The sequence below is a fragment of the Mesocricetus auratus genome, unplaced genomic scaffold (genome assembly GCF_017639785.1).
Source record: "Mesocricetus auratus isolate SY011 unplaced genomic scaffold, BCM_Maur_2.0 Super-Scaffold_100694, whole genome shotgun sequence".
NCBI classification, from domain to species: Eukaryota; Metazoa; Chordata; class Mammalia; order Rodentia; family Cricetidae; genus Mesocricetus; species Mesocricetus auratus.
The window spans coordinates 414,034-431,421 of NW_024429268.1; the positions used below are offsets into that span (position 1 = coordinate 414,034).

At 44.0% G+C, this 17,388-nt stretch overlaps 1 protein-coding gene across 1 annotated transcript in view; it reads right to left on the reverse strand.

Moving 5' to 3' along the window:
• Positions 1-581: 581 nt before the first annotated feature.
• Cntnap2 (contactin associated protein 2) overlaps positions 582-17,388 on the reverse strand; it is a 2,029,549-nt gene continuing 2,012,742 nt past the window's right edge. Inside the window, exons 23-24 of the mRNA XM_040740424.1 lie at positions 4,646-4,726; positions 582-1,903 (exon numbers count right to left, since the gene is read on the reverse strand). Coding sequence (XP_040596358.1) covers positions 1,704-1,903; positions 4,646-4,726 — 281 coding nt within the window. The 3' untranslated portion in view covers positions 582-1,703. The remainder of the gene's footprint in view (positions 1,904-4,645; positions 4,727-17,388) is intronic.

Sequence of the window (17,388 nt, forward strand, 5' to 3'; positions counted from 1 at the left end):
TTCAATAATTTCAGTATTTGGAGAACCTTGAAAGTGTGTATGAAATCCCAGAAATCCCAGCTGACTAGAACATGCAGCTCACTGAGTCAGATCATCAGAAAAGCAGCATTTATATCACTTTGAGCTCTCCCTGTCCTTCTGAGTGCAGAAAGGATCATCATGTTTCAGTCCTCAAGATGTTAGAGCCTACAAAATTTTTAAAAAGAGGGTTTTAAGTATAAGAGGCCCGACATATTACAATTATAAAGGTAACTACTCAGAAACACCTTTTTTGTAATCAAAAAATTAATCAAATTCTTTTTGGGTGCTCCAATAGGAAAATTTGTTCCCAATTACTTACAAAAAATCTATTTTTTTAAACATAAAACCAAGCAGTTATTTTTGGAGCAAATTGCCCAAGATTCCTGATAACTCTAAGATGTGTGTGTAATGTACTAGACAGTTGTAATTGATGATTGGTTGGTGGTGACTCAGACTCTGATGTGCCTGTCACAGATCCCTGTATCATACACGACACTGTTTCTGAGATTGAGTTGGTTTAAAATATGGCAGTGTTTCCCACATGATTCCAGAGTAAAAGCTGTTGTAACTTGGCTTTATTGTATTGTGCAATCCAGAGGGTGCGCTATCTGTTAGGATTTTTATCACAGCGGTGTAAAAACTCGAAGTTTAGAGCAAAATTAAAAAAAAAAGCACACTAAGTTATACATTCACTGGAAAGTGTCCATATTTTTGTTATAAATATGAAAGAAACAGAGCAAAGAAGACATTCCCTCTGGCTCTAATTCCCCATTGAGGTGCATATACATATACAGTCGGATATGTTAAAGTTAAAACAGAGAAGTTCTATAACAGCGGCTCACCATGGTTTTATAGCTGATAGTTACAGATATTAAACAGGTCTAAGACTACGTCCATGGGACATCATTATGTAGAAGTCGATGGAAAACAGAAGCAATAAACCCAGTATGCCTTTCTTCGCCGGATTCTTGGGTGGCTTGTCTCCACTTGTGGCTACATTGTTGCAGGGCAGGACAGGAGCAGCTCACTCTTCCTTCACTGACTGACGACAGACAGGAACCATCAGAAAACTGTCCTAGACTGAGCTGAAGTGTCTTTGAAGACTGGCAGATAGGCTCTTTGCCCTTTATTTTCTTTTTCATTTCCGTTTTATGGGACACCAAAAGAAATAGTACCTGGACACAAACTAGTTGCTACAACAGCCCATTAAAAGCTGACTGGTTGCAAAAGGAAGAGGATGTCATAAGCTGTATGGATGTGCATCAGTTTTTCTTGAGGAAAAAATACCCACATTCTAAGGGCTCTTAAAAATGTAGAAAACTTGCCCTGTTACCACGGGTTTTTTTTTTTAGAACACCTCTAAACACACACACAAAATAAGACATATATATATATTACCTACAAATTCCAACCATTGCTTAAACTCTAAAAGCATTTTTGTATTGTTTTGCGTTGATACAGAAGGGGGAAGGGGAACTCAGCTATAAAGAAATATTAAAAAGTATATTTTTATGTGGCCGTCAGTTCTTAATAATTTTGGGTTGCTTGCCTTTCCCCGGCTTGTGCTGATACTGTAAGCGTGTGCTCAGGGGTATGACGCAGGGTGCTCTTGTCCCTCTCCCTCCTCCCCGAACTCCTCCACCCTACCTCCCTACCCCCCCCCCCGGCCAAAAAGCCACCCCTCAAATGAGCCACTCCTTTTTGCTCTCGTCAATGGTCTCTGTGAAGTTGGGGTCGTTGTTCATGATGGCAGCGTCTGCGCTCTCGGCTGACTCGGCTCCCTTGGCCTCATTGGTGTGGTAGGTGCCCTTGTGACGAAACATGTATCGGATGAGGAATACCAGGGTGCAGAGGATGGTGAAAATCACCACAGCGATGACCCCTGGGGAGATAAGTACCGGAAGTTAGACAAGCCTTGCACGCACGCACGCATCCCCTTGCCACTGCATCCCTGCATCGCTTCTAAAGTGTGCGGCTCCTTCCCACGGAAAACCGCGACCCTCGTGAGGACAGTGGAAACGACGCAGCAGAAAGGGCATAGGGGCTGGGAGGCGACCTGCCCTCTCTTGCCCAAAGGTGAAATGCACGGAGCATTGGGCTCTCAGATGGTGGACGGGCAACAGGTAGGTCAGGAACGAGACGCCCGAGGAAAGGGTCAGAAATGACGGGTCTCCACACTTTGCCCAGCCTTCTGACTGTCCGCGCTGCTCCACACAGAGAATCAGGAGAACCCAGTGAGCTTCTTGAACTGGGATGGGGAGGAGGCAGGGCTTCAGGGCTAGCGCATGTGCTCCCCACAGACAGATCTGCAAATCTGTGACCTTGGGGAACCTCCAGCCGAGTACTGAGACCTGCGTGTGTGTGTGTGTGTGTGTGTGTGTGTGTGTGTGTGTGTGTGTGTGAGCTTCCACACAGCCAAGGGGCACAATAACGAGCATCCAGAGCTCGCCCAGGGCTGGGCGATGATGGCTCTCTAAAGGGAAACAACTATAGGCATTCAGCTCAGACTGGGAAGGGTCGTGTTAAAGGTGTGCTTTTAAGGGAGTAAAAGGCCTGTCAAGATTTGCCCTGCAAGGGCTTGATGTGAGGAAAAGATATCAAGTTGTAAGCACCGTAAGCGACCTCAGCACTCAATATAAGAAGACGAATTAGCCGGGCGTTGGTGACGCACGCCTTTAGTCCCAGCACTTGGGAGGCAGAGGCAGGCGGATCTCTGTGAGTTCGAGGCCAGAGAGCTAGTTCCAGGACAGCCTCCAAAGCCACAGAGAAACCCTGTTTCGAAAAACCAAAAAAAAAAAAAAAAAAAAAAAAGACGAATTAAACTCCCAAACTCAGTCACGTTAATTAATGTCTAACAGCCAACATAAAAATGACCGAACACGCAAAGAAAAAAAATTTTTCCCTCCAACAAGGAGAAAAATCAATCAGACTAGAAGGCGGAGAGATAGCAGAGGACCTGTGCAAACCAATTGCCAACAACTAAGGCCGAAAAAGGGAGGCAAAAGTTCCGAGCGCCAGAAGGAATAAGGAAAAATGCATGATGACAAAACGCCCCATTTAAGAAGATGTGAGGACTTCAAATGCGTGCCTGTCTGATGGGACTACAAAACAGTAGAGAAAACTGACAGAGCGGAGGAAGAGTTAGACCAATCCACAGCCACGGCTGGACACTTGGCCCCTCTTCTGCTTTGTGACTGACAGAGCCATTAAACAGAAAATCAGTAAGAATGTACAAGACCCAGACAACATGGAGTCAGGTTTGTTAACAAGCTGCGGATTGGGGAAAAAATATATATATAGATTTTTAACCTGTGTTTGACAAAGGTCTTGTATCCGGAAAAGAAACTCTTTCAAATCAATAGCAAGACACAAAATGATTCATTAGGCAGACGGAGCAAGATTTCAAGACACCTTACTAAAATATTTACGTGAGACAGCAGTAACTGACTGACTGAAAAGGCACTCGGCATCCTTAGTGACGAGATAACCACACGTTAAAGATCAGAGTGGAGGCACAACCTACCAGAGTGTCTGAGTCGCAGGGCTAACAGCACCAAGACAGGGGGAGCGCCTGACCTTTTAGAGACTGACCATGGGACTATGAGGTGGTTGGATCATTTCCGGGAAAGCTGCCCGGCAATGACTTACAAAGTTAAATATCTCCTCTCTTCACTATCTTAGTGATTGCATATCTGGGAATTATCAAGGAGGAACGGATACCTAAGCCTACCTAAGATGCATGCAGCTTTACCCATAATGACCTGAATCTGGACGCAACAATCTAGCAATGGGTAAGTGGATTTAAAAAAAATGATGGCATATCCGTTTGATGAAACACAACTTGGCAAGAGAAATACATGCTATTGATAAGCAAAACAGTGTGGACAAATATAAAAAAAAACACCATTTTTGCCTAATGAATGAAAGTACGGCAAATTTTATGTCAGTTATGAAACCCTGGAGGATTTGATGAAACACAACTTGGCAAGAGAAATAAATGCTATTGATAAGCAAAACAGTGTGGACAGATATAAAAAACCCCACCATTTTGCCTAATGAATGAAAGTACGGCAAATTTTATGTCAGTTATGAAACCCTGGAGGAACAAATGGATTACAAATGTAGCTAAGAGGAGGCATTTTTAGGATGACATGTTCTCTGTGTTGTGGTGGTGGATATGGGTGTATGAACTCGTCAAAAAGTCAACAACCTGTTTTCATGTACAGGTTCACATGACACTTTGAGTTTATTAAAAAAAAAAACAAAAAACAACAGCCCAAAACTCCAAAACCAAAACCAATAAGGATAGGGACCTTAATTTGACTATGCTTGAATTTGGTGTAATGTCACTTAACTGCCCTCTTGAATATATACTTTAACGTATTGTATTTATGTACATGTCTGTGTGTGAGTGTGCACACGTGTGTGGATGCCATCCTGGAGCTGGAGTTACGGCCTTATGTGAGTTCTGGGGACTGAACTTGGGTCCATCTGGAAAAGGAGTAGTTACTCTTAACTGCTTAACCGTCTCTCCAGCACCGTTTAAAGAAATATACTTTAAGAATAGTCGTTGCTTTTCTCGGGTTGAGTGGCTGCTAGAAGGCCTGTTGTGTGTGTCACATACCTCCGATGATAGCTGAGTTCCTGTTGACTCCATTTCTTATGGCTTGGCCTTGTCCTGGGTTATATGGGAAGTCAGCGCTGGCTGTGGAGAAAGAAACAGTGAGCGGGAAGGTCAAACGCACCAAATAATCTCATATTTATTTCTTCACGCAGCTCGTTGACACTTTTCAGTTTTGCAAATGAAATCTCCACCTCAGATTACTATTGTCTCCTCCAAAAAATTCCAGAAACCCCCATCCCTGATTTCAATATTTTTCTTTGAGAAAAGTTCCAGTGCTATGGCTTATTCGAGGGAAATGTCAGAGGATCTTAGAATGTTCTGAACCAGCCTGTTCCTACTCTGCTGATGGGTCTACTTTTAGAATAGTCATCCTGGGGTTGGCTTCAGGACATTAAGTCCATAGACACTCAAGCCCTGTATGTGATGTGGAAACATACGACCTTCATAATCCTCCTGTGTGACTTAAATAGTCTCTGAATTGCTAATCGTATCCCACAGACTTTAAAAAAGTACTGTGAGCGGCTTTGGATAACATTAGAGAATAATGACAAGAGGGAAAATCTATCTGCTTTTGGTACAGACCATTTAAAGAGAGACTTTCTTGATTTGCAGTTCTTTGAAGCCATACCTGCAGGATTTACAGACATAGAAGCAGGATGTTTGTTTTCTCATGTTCTGCTGAAATCTGTCTCCAAATCATTTCTATTCCATACACTACTGCCAGTTTGGGTTTTATATGCTGATGAGATTTCTACAGCACACACTATTAGTTTAAAAGTAATTGCTTCTTTAATATTTAGCATGGCTTTAATAAAATACCAAACCCTTCAGGAATATGTGAAGGACTTAAAGTTCAGAAACGTTGAGAAGAACATTAATAGCTTAATTTTCTATTTCTTTCCCTGTTCAAAAAATATTAGAAGCAGTTGTGTCAAATTTAGATGCTTGTTTCTTTAAGATGAATTCCACTTAGTGCTCCAAAGGCAAATAGATTCTGACACCTATCTTGGCTCAGCGAAGCAACTATAGTTAGAAATCCAAAATAGCAAATTCACCTTCATGGGTGGATTTTCTTTTTGGTAGAGCTGGAATCAAACCTATGGCCTTATACCTGCCAGGCAAGGTTCTGCCACTGAGCTATATCCCCAGACCCTTCTAGCCCACAAATGAATTTGCAGTGGCAGGACTTCCCTTTGAGAAGTTCAAGCAAATCTATCTCCCCAATGAAGGTAATTTTTCCTCCAGCAGATGGAGCAGAGAACCAGAGTTTAAAGCAGAGAACCAGAAGCCTGCTGGATACCAAGCACACACATTCCCAAGGTTTGTACTTGGTATCATTAAACAGAGGCCACCATTGTGATTCAGGTAGAATCTTTTTAGGGACTCGGTTCCTAAGGACAAATCCATCCCTGACTATAGACAGCTAAGAATACCCAGGATCATGACAAAAGTAGTTAGAGCCCATCTCCTTAGAAATGTGGGGTTCAAATAATGGGATTTCACTTTTTTAACCAGTATACATGACTTAGCTTTTCCTTTCTTAGACATCACTTAAATATTTTTTTTAGATTTCATTTTTATTTATTTTGCATATGTGTGTGCATACGTGTGTGCCTGAGCATTCCAAGCTGTTCTGGCGGGGGTTAGAGGTCAGCCTGCAGGAGTTGGTTCTCCCCTTCTGCTGTGCGGGCACCGATGATTGAACTGAGGTAGTCAGTCTTCGCAACAAATGGCTTTATTCACTCAGCCATATCACCGTCCCCAGACTTGACATCATGTTTGCCTAGGACCAGAGAAATTATTCTCTCTTGGATTTGTACATTATTGGTCTTCCAGCCATCAGCATCATTCAGACCTGTTTGACTGCTTGTAGTCATGAACTCTGACAAGCGTATGAGTGAGTGAAAGAAAGTTTATCTCCACATTATCTACATCCTCCTAAGCCTTTAACTGTGAAATGTAAACTGTGCCTTTGACGTAATCTGCTTGCACTGACTGGCCCAGTCCTAAGTCTAGATGTCTTGGGAAACATGGGAAGAGAGCACAGTTGGCCTCTTTCCCTTATGGTTCTCCTTCCCACCTCTTCAAACTTTTCTGGGCTAGATAGCATTGACTTCTTGTCAACCCAAGAAGGCAAAGGTCAATCATTTATGGGCTTATCACTCTGGTCGTATGAATGAAAAAATGTGCCCCATAGGCTCAGGGGTTTGGTCCCTTGGTCCCCCAGTAGGTGGTGCTGTTTGGGGGGGAGGTTATGGAACTCCCAGAAGGTGAAGCCTTGCTGGAGGAAGCCCATCACGGTGCAGGTTTTAGGAGATCGGAGTCCCACTCCGCTTTCGCTTCACCCCTTTCTACGTCTATGTGCTGTTGAGGATGTGACTTGTCAGCTCCCTGTTCTGTCAGCCTGCCATTCTGGACTCTCCTTCTGGAACTGTAAGACAAAATAAACACTCTTGGGGGGGGCAAAGGAAGCCTCCAGTGAACGTATAAAAGGTGAATGAAGCCCCGAGTGAGTGTGTATTGTTGACACGGGCATGGCCATGTTGAGGACCAACGCCTCAGACCTGTGGGGAATTGGCAAAGCCAATTGGGTCAGACTCAGAGGGGTGGCAGGGTGTTAGAGCCTTTCTACGGCTCGATAGAGATGGCGGCGAAGTGTACAAACACTGGTAGCCACAGCTCTCTCCTCCTGGATGTTTGCAGCCCAAGACTGCTAGTCCGCTGACATTGACTTCCTGTACTAATTTCTCATTCTGTGCTGTACATAATAAGCATGCCGAGGTCCTTGGCTGTGGTGCAGTTGGTGCCGGTCCATCAGAGCGAGCAGGACCCAACCGGCTCCAGCCTTTCTGCAGGTGCATTTGTGCATCTGTTCTGTTTTCATTCCCCCTCAACCTCAAGTTTCTAGAACTAAAGCCTTGCAAGGACGTGGTACTCTTCGATACGTCATGGCATTTTATCACAGCAACAAAAATAACTAGTACCCATTTGACATTAATGTGGTTGCAGAATTGTCTTCTATGGCAGAAACCAGTTTATTTAAAAGAGATAGGAAAAAAATCTACTGGATTTCTTATTTATATCTGGGTCTTCTTATTCAGAAAAGCACTAGTCAGCAGAAGTGACACATCCGTTCACTTCCTAGATCTCGGTAGAATATCTCCACTGTGTCAGGCTCCATTCTGAGTATGCACGTGAAAAATAAAATAGGCAAGATGTGTGGTGAAGAGAATTTCCCGTTCCTGGTGGTCTAATTACATGCACCACGTAAGACTTCGCTTATACAGTGGAAATGCTAATGAAAAGTGTGGATGTGGCTTAAGTTATGATCGTCTCTAGGTCTGGTGACTTCTTTGGGTTCTCCTTGTAGCTCTCACGCTACGTGTCATGCAACTCATGCAGCCACCAGGCACAGCAAGATTTGGCTCGTTCCTTGGCGTAGCCACTTTTCAAGGATGAGGTTTAGACCACCATCTTTTACATCTGTAGATGCAGGTTCCGTTCCCTCTGGTTCCACAGTCATTTAGCCCCAAATAAACACACAGAGGGGCTTATATTAATTATAAACTGTTTGGCTGATGGCTCAGGTTTCTTATTGGCTGGCTCTCTCTTAATTAGGAACCCATTTCTATTAATCTAAATATTTCCAATGGTCTTGTGCTTGATGCCCTTTCTTCTCCAGCAGCTACGTGGCTCTTGAGGCTCGCTCCCTCCTTCCTCTCCCCAGAATTCCCCTTGTCTCGTAGCCCCGCCTATACTTCCTGCCTGGCTACTGACCAATCAGTGTTTTATTCATCAACCAATAAGAGCAACATATACATATATATATGGACCTCCCCCATCATACATCTTCAGGCCTTTAGATGTTGTAATTACTCTTCCCCATATGCTACTGGGTCCATCTCTAGCCTGACTGGAATTAGAACCTAAGTAATCTTCCTACTTTTGAGCCCTTTGAAATCTAGGAAGATCCAGGCAGATGAGTTGTTTAAAGGCCCCAGTTTTTTTTAGATAGCTGAATATGGATTAGAACTATGACAGAAAGAGCTCTTTTAGGGGATGAAGAAAAAAAATTTGTGTTAGAGATATTGAGTTTGCTGTACCTGTAGGACTCTCATGTGGAGACTTAAACAGAGCTTATTTCTTGTCTTCTGAAAAACAACAAAACTTCTGACTTTCTTTAAACAATATGAAACAACTTTCAAAACACACCAAATATCCCCTTAGAAACGTGCAGACAGAATGTGAGATTTCACGCTACACCAGCATATGATTTAGTTCTTTTTTCCTCTTAGATTGACTAGAAAAATTTTCTTATTGTATTTTTTATGTGACAAAAAATGGCAAGGGGTTTTGTTATCAGCCTTCTGTTGGTGGCATTCATGATATTACAGGATGGTTGCTTTCTGCCTATGCGGCTTTAACAAAACGCTGTGTGCTTTAGGAATTTGTGGTGTGGTATGATTTGTAACGTGGCAGATGAACCGTGACAAATTTTCTTTTTGCTTCAAGGTCTAGCTTATGCTGTTGCATCCTTGGCCTCAAAAGTGCCACAGATCATAGCTGCCTAGACATATTGGTGGCCTCTTCTCATGCTATGCCCTCCAGTGTGGAAGGGAACCCAAGCCCTTGTGCAAGCCAGGCAAGTGCTCTACCACTAACCGACCTCGCAACCCCTCTCTAGTTCCTTTGATGTCATGGCTGTTAGCAGCGGTGGAAAGTTTGGGCTGGAGAGGAGATGAGCAACGGATGACTCAGGAAAATGACAAGAGTGAGACAAGACTCTCAGGACTGCCACTGAGGTGACTCTGAATGCCTTGGTCTCGTGAAGGCCCCACGTGCATAGGATTTCTCTCCTGCTTCTTCCTTCATGAGGCTACTTTTCCAACTAAATATTCTGAATGTAACAGAGTCTTGACACTTCTGGTCAGCTCATCAGAGGACACTCCCTGTCTGGATATCTGGTTTATCTTTCTTCTCTTTTTCCATCAAATTTTTCTGCTTTCTCGATGGAAAGCACCCATTTCTGATTAAGTGGCCAGGCTCCTTCTCAATAGCTATAGTCTTAATTCTTGCTACTTCCGTGTGTGCTCACATGTGCATTAGTGTGTGTGCACCATGTATGTGGAGGACAGAGGACAACTACAAATGCCATTGTTAAAGCGCTATCTACTTTCTGAGACACAGTTTTTCATGAACCCCAAACTGGGATTGGCTGGCCAGGATCTACTTGTCTCTGTCTCCCCAGGGGTGGAATAACAATCACATGCCATTTTTTTTAAATGCCATTTTTTTGGGTTTAGCAATCAGACTTTGGTCCTCATGCTTGCAGGTCCTCTGCAAGCTAAGCAATAGTAGAGAGACCACCTTAAATGCCCATTCCTGATAATGAACTTGACGTCTACACTATATGCCATCCTAGAACCTTCATCCAGTGATTGATGGAAGCAGAAGCAAACACCCACAGCTAAACACCGAACTGAACCCATGGAACCCAGTGATAGAGAGAGAGGAGCAGTGAGCAAATTGGTAAAGAACGGGTTGGAAAAACCAGCAGAGACAGCTGATCTGAACAGGGGAGAGCTCTTGGACCCCAGACCGACAGCTGGGAGGCCAGCATGGGACTGATCCAGACTTCCTGAATGTGAGAGTCAATGAGAAGACCTGGGCTACCTATGGGGTCCTGAGCAGTGGATCAATGTTTATCCCTGGCATACAAATGGACTCCCCAATATTTTATGACTTCTTATGTGGTAGTTCTGTCTTAAAGGAAGGGATGAACCTTAGCTTGAAGCTCCATTATGATGAGTAACAATGCTGTATAACGAGGGAGGGCTAAATGCATATTCATTGATGAGCATAATTAAAACCAGTCTGTGAAGGGTTGTTCACACATCTGTGGAGCCTCTTTGTGCTGGAGAGTTTTACATCAACTTGACACAAGCTAAAGTCATCAGAGAGGAGGGAGCCTCTTTAAGAAAATGATCCTGTAAGATTGGACTGTAGACAAGGCTGTAGGGCATTTTCTTAATTAGTGACTTATGGGGGAGGGCTTAGTTCATTGTGAGTGGTGCCATCCCTGGGGTGGTGGTCCTGGGTTCTCAAAGAAAGGAGACTGAAAAAAAAACCATGTTGAATAAGCCTGTAAACTAGCCACACCCCTCTGTGGCCTCGGCACCAGCTCCTGCCCTCGTGTTCCTGCCCTGCGTGAGTTCCCGCCCTCACTGCTTTTGGTGATGAACTGTTACATGGAACTGGGAATAAAAGCAACCTTTCCCTCCCCAAGTCCCTTTTGGTCATGGCGTTTCATCGCAGCAACAGAAACCATGACTAAGAAGACACTCTCCAATAACTCTTCCATGCAGGTGTAATTTAAAAAACCCAGCTGCCCACGGTCAACGAAAGCTTTAAAGCAAGGCAACCGTTCTGTTCTTCCTTTCTCGCAAACAGTGAACACATAATACCAAAAGCTCATTAAAGAGGCCACATTCGCTAGACCTCGGTTGTTGTTAGAACCAATCAGTGGAAAACCTTCAGGCCATTAGGAACCCTTGTAAAATCAAGGACATGCATGGTTTTGTTTTTTCCTTTCATGAAATCCATGTTTTTATGACTTTATTTTTAACTTAAACCTGGTTATTCCAAAGCTTGTGAATGCCCACTCCTTTGTGGCCAAGCTGTTTTACCCTGGCAATCATAGCAATTGCGAGCATATAGTAGATGCATTTCTTTGTTCCTGTTTCTCCCTCCCCGTCCCCCAACATCCTTTCGGAACGTGTAGAGACATACAGTGACCAAGGTTCAAGCCTGGGATGTGGATGACAGAGCTCATTTATGACATGTGCTCTGGTCTACCGTTGATACTCATACTCCCCCCCCCCCCACCTACTCTCCCTTCCCCGGCCTTCCAGCTCCCTGGGAGAGCCAAACAATATTAGAGGTGCTGAAATATCAGGGAAGTCTACATCTTGGGAAATTTTGACAGTGGATCCCGATTTGGAGGGGGCAAAATAAAAGAGGTGCTAATGAATCTCAGGGCTTACACCCTGTAAGCACAGACTATGCTTAATGCAATGCGTTTTTCCTGGGTCCTCAGAGGATAGAGCATATAAGCGTCCCCCTAAACCACTCATTGGTTGGAGGTTGGTCCTACTTGGAGAGGTTCTGGAAACTTGGGAGGTGGGATTCTAGCCTGATCCCTTGAGAGGTGTGGTCCCTGGGTCCTTCCTGTGCCTTTCCTTACTCCCTGGCTACCAAGCTGTGGGCTGCTTTGCTGTGCCAGAGGCTTCCTACTGTGTTGGGAAAACACCTCTGAAATGGAGAGCAAAAGAACCCTTCCTTCCTTGGGTTGTTTGAGTCGGGTATCTTGTCACAGAACACAAAATAACCACCATGTGACCATGAACCCACCAGGCAGAGAGGGCCGTTCCTGCTCGGATTTAATTTCTCACTAAGTACGTGCATTTCTGTGTATCTCCCCCGCTTGTATTCTTTTTGTTCTGTCTTTTATTACACTCATGGATCAATGCCCTCTTCTGCTACCATGGACACCAGGCATGCAGGTGGTATGAAGACATACAAGGAGGCAAGCCAATCATACACGTTAAAAATAAAACTAAGCGTCTGCATGCGCATTTTATTTATTTATTTTTAAATCTCCAAAATGGAGCATGAGAGACATTTATCTGACAAGGGATGATTCCACACAATGGCAGCAGGAGGTCAGCTCTAAGAGACCTGAACCGACACTGCAAATCAGAACCCCCGCCCCTGGTCTCTTGGTAGCAGATTATCACCCCTAAAGAATCAAAGCCACACAAAGAGAATGGTCATGGCCATGGCAAAACTAAGAACAGAGGTAACTATGTTTTTAAACTCCACTGTTACAGTGCAGCTTTTGATTGTATTCTAAGCTATGAAAAATTAATAAAAAGGAAGTTCAAAGACAAGCATTGAAACTGGAAACTGGAAATTTAAATTGCACTTGGAAGAACGGAATATTGAAAAAGTATCTGAACTCTTTTTTCTAGTTCCTCATCTGTCTAGGGAGGCAGGAGGAGAGAGTGCAGAATAAAACTAAGATAATTTCAGTGGTTGTAGTTCTTATTTAATGTTTCAAACATGAAAATGTGTAGACTTTAGGCTCAGAAACAAATAGCAAAAAAAAAAAAACACGTTTAACTACATATAAGAGTAAATTGAGTTTATTTAACATAAAACTCCCCCAAATGAAAAGCACTAAAAGCTTCAGGTTGTCATATGTCAGAGACTAAGAGGGGGAGGAAAAAAAGATTGGATTTGACATCACATAGAGAAAATGTCTCCATGGAAACCACTGGAGCTTCAGCATTGAAAGTGATGATCTGAGGCACTTCAACAAAACTGCTGCTATTAATTATAATTTAATTTAAATTGCAGTCTTATTTCGAGGCAGCGCCTGAGATAAAATGAGTGTGTGTATGTGTGTGTGCATGTATTTCTTCTTGTTTTTCTCTTCTTTGTTTCATTTCTTCTCTTTTTGGATCTGAGTTCTAATAGCAGAAAGTGATTTTTCTCAATACTTTGTGTAGTTATTCGCTATTGGCTGTATTTTGAAAACAGATAAGAAAACAAATGGCTCTCAATAAAGCGCTGAAGACGTAGGCAGTCTTGCTTTCTTTGAAGGAGATTGCCACATTGTTTCACATTGAGACTCTGGCTCAGCAGGCTTTCGCAGACAGAATAATACATGGTCTTGCCTAGGGGATTCTGAGTATCATCTTCCATCTCTATTTTCCACTTTCAGTTTCTAATGAAAGCCAGCTAGCCAGAATTTCCCACTTCATATGGGGAAGAGATTTTTGAATTTTCACCTTCTGACTTGACAATTAAGCTGCACACTACAAGCTTTATATGGGAGAGCAGAAACGGAGGCCACTTGTTTGACTAAGATCCCATGAGGGAAAGAGGTTAATTAGGTGAAAATAGAATAAATGAACTTGCAGCCTGCTATACATCCTAATTATTAAAAAAAATCCCCACCTCTGTATCAAAGGACTGAATGAAGCAGTAACTTTATTGTATTTATCATATGCCTTCCTTCCGTGTGTAACTGATTATAAATCAACCCTTATAAGTTACTGTTAGATACTATTGTTCACATGTGTGGATTACACATTGTTACTTTTACACTTGGATTTTAGAGATTCATTTGTCTCTCAATATCTACATCGGAGTAGGTGAATTCCCAGAGTGGGTGGTGATTAGACCAGAGCTGTGTGGCCAATAGGTGCTCAAGTCACCTTTAGTCTCCTCATTTAGGAACCTTACTGTGGTAATAAGGAGGGAGGAGGGGAGGGGAGGGGAGGGAGGGAGAGAGAGAGAGACAGAGAGAGAATGAGAGAGACGGAGAGAGACACACACACACACACACACAGAGAGAGAGAGAGAGAGAGAGAGAGAGAGAGAGAGAGAGAGAGAGAGAGAGAGACCAAGTTCAGCATATATAAAAGACGCCAATTGGACACACCGCTCACCAGTGCTCTAAGAAGGATCGGATCATGCTATAGAAGAGGACAACATTTCCAAGTGTGGGAGGAGGTTAAAGCTATGGAAGTGATCCATAAGGGGTCGTGGTGCTCAAGGCTGGAGCTTTTGAGAGCTCTTCAGTTTTGGGGTGCCTTTCTAATTCTTAACAGACTATTTCCATGTGTCCCTGGTCAACTACTTGCTCCAGGACATAAGATTCCGGAAGTCTCAGCAAAGACCTTCTTGACTCCAATCCAAGCTTGTTACTGCAGCTCTTGAACAAGGCTGGGACGTCTAGGTCAGAGCCTTAGAACCGGGGGCTGTGGCACTCTGTGGTGAGAACTAGTCTCCTGAGAAGAAGCTTCGTCTGCAGAGATGGACTGACTGATTTAGAGTTTCAGTATTGTGGAAGAGACTGGAATGTTGCAGGTCCAGAGGCTAGTTACCTATCTTGGGCTAGCTATAGCCCTCCAGAACGGCCATTCTGGCCTTTGCCTATCTCTGTGTGGGAACTAACGCCTCGTGGCTAACAGACAAAAAACCTTTTGGAATCTATTAATTTAGCAGACCGCTAGTTCCCACCAACCCCAAAGCTAAGAATGTTACCAGATAGCGTCCGAGGCCTGTAGAAGAGCTCCTCCATCTTGTTGTAACCTGATGTACCAATGCATTTTACATTTTAGACTTATGACTGTTTTTGTTCTCTAAAGATATAAAACTTCACGAAGCTGCTCTCCATGTTGGAACATGGAGAATTTGGGTCAACCTAGACCTGTGTTCCTGGTTCCACTGTCACTTAAAATGGTTTCCCTGTCTGGCGAGAGCTGTGGTTTCTGTGTTGACAGTGGGGTGGGACTTTCCGTGGTGACCTTCCTCTGAGGTTTGTCATCCTTTCTTTTGCTTCCTGTCACAGGGAGTGCCAGAATGAAGAAGCCCAAGTCTGGGAAATCTGGGAAACACCCTTTTAAACTCCAGTTTGAGGGAGAGTACCCCTTGTGTGATATGGTTCATGGGTTTTGTTCCATGGTAACAGGAGCCCCTGTGAGGTGCTTTCTGCATCCTATGGAAATCATGCCCTGGGGGGGGGTCTGGCTGAGAGAGCCTCCACACAGTGTGACAGACAGGGTATAACTGAGGCCTTGGGACATTGCTGTACCCTCTGCAGCCCTTGGATGCACCCTAAGGGGGAGAGCAATTGATTTCAGAGTGTTCAGGCTTAAAACTCTCCAACAGGAAGGCACACTTGAACCAGAAGATCTTGTTAAGATTCAGATCCCAATAGCAGGCCTGGGGGACTGCGTTTCTAACAGACTCCCAAGGTGCTTGAATACACAGCTCCCTTTGGGTGGCCCAACTTTAATTGAGACCCCCTCCCCCCAGCGCTGGTCAGCATCTGAGTATGAATTTAACACGCCTCAGAGGGGACTGAAATGATTCCTCCTGAGAACTTTGCACCCTGCCCCATCCTGCCCCCACTGCATTTGTGTCTTTAAGACCTGCATGCTCAAATATCCCCCATGGGGCCCAATCTCCCACATTGTATTTCTTTAGATTTCTGTTCATTGTGAAAGCCATAAAAGGGACACCGCTCCAATATCTCATGACAAGCTTGCAGTGCTTTGAGCTTAAGTGGGGCAAAGTCTGTCCTAATCTGTATTTAAAAAAAAAACGTGTAAGAAAATGCAAGCAAAGAATTAGTAAGCATTTACCTTAGGCGTGGCCTTAGACACTGCGTTTTTCAGGTTTTCCTTGCTGCCACAGTGGCACATCTGACCGGAGCAAGGGCTTGTTTACCCCAGGTCTTTTCAGATCTTTTAGTTCTGCCTGGTGGGAGGAGCAGCCAGGAGTGAGGGAGGTGGGAGGGGAGGGAGTGTGTGGGGGGTGTGTGTGTGTGTGTGTGTGGAGAGAATACCAGTGTGTAGCAGGCTCTCTCTCCCCCCTCCTTGTTCCTTCTAGGCTCTCAGTTTATGGGATGGTGCCAGCCAGACTCATGTGGGCATGGAGTCATGCTTTCCTAGTGTCCTAGGTGCTTCTTAATCCAATGCAATCCAATTTGACAAGGAAGGCTAATCACCTCACCGCAGATACAACCTTCTATCTGTGAAGGGAGTGTATCAAGGAGGGAAATATATTAGCACAATGGTGTGCTTAAGATTTTGATGCATTTAAAAGCATCTGTGAGAAAGAACAATTTATTTGTTTGTTTATTTTTAAATCCTGGGCTGCAGTTTTTCTGGAAGTTATACATCTGGGTGTTTCCTTTGCAAAAGATTCTTGCCTCCTTGTGGCTGGGTCTTGCAAGGGTAGGGTTGCATAATGATAGAGCACCCAGCTCAGCTCAGAGTATAAATTCTAGGCCTTGTGGGCATATTATGGTATGTCTGGTCTCCTAATGATTCAGAGTAACCTGCCAATGGTTTTAATAGATGCCTGACCACAGACCAGCACACTCACAAGCCTTGTAAGCAAATCACTTGTAAGGAAGGCTCAGCTGAAAAAAAAACCGATGGTTTTCATATCAGCAAAGCAGCTTTAGGAAGCCGGCCAGGGCTGTCGGCAGAGCTGTGGAGTCGGTTTCAGCTTTCAAGGAGAGAGTGAGGGTGGGTGAAGGAAAAAGTGACCAGTCGCTGTGAGTAAACCCCAAATGCACATTCCAAGGACATTCCCCCGTGCGGTTCAGCTTTCCCCAAACAGCAGGGATTGGTGTGGTTTATAAGAGGAAGTCTTAGGAGGGTCTGTGTCCTTCACTTCCTCCCACTTCCGTTGAGAAACACATCTGCTCAAATTATGCAAGTGTCAGAGAAGACTGTGGATGTGTGGATGTCTGGAATTCCTGGCTTGGCACTCAGTGAAAAGTCACTTCTATCAGATTAAATCCAGTCAAATGATGGATTCCACCCTTGGTGAGGATTGTAGATACATGGTAGCATCTCAGAAACCAGGGAAGGGTCTCCTCAGACTTCCCATTGGTGAAGATTTCTAATAAACCGAGAGGCCACAATTTGAGTACAGAGATGGCTCTTTCGGAGCTGGATGGGCATTGTGGATTGTCTTTTGTTATTGTCATATGTCTTTCAAAAGAGTTGAGTGGATAGCAGGACGCATTTTTAAACCAGCTACTCTTCTGCTGTAACTCGAAGTCTTCAACTTGCAGGTGACAATGTCTATAGTTTGAGACACTGGATCCAGCCCTCCCTGTGAATAGACCCTGTCTGTGTTTGTATTATGATTATCAT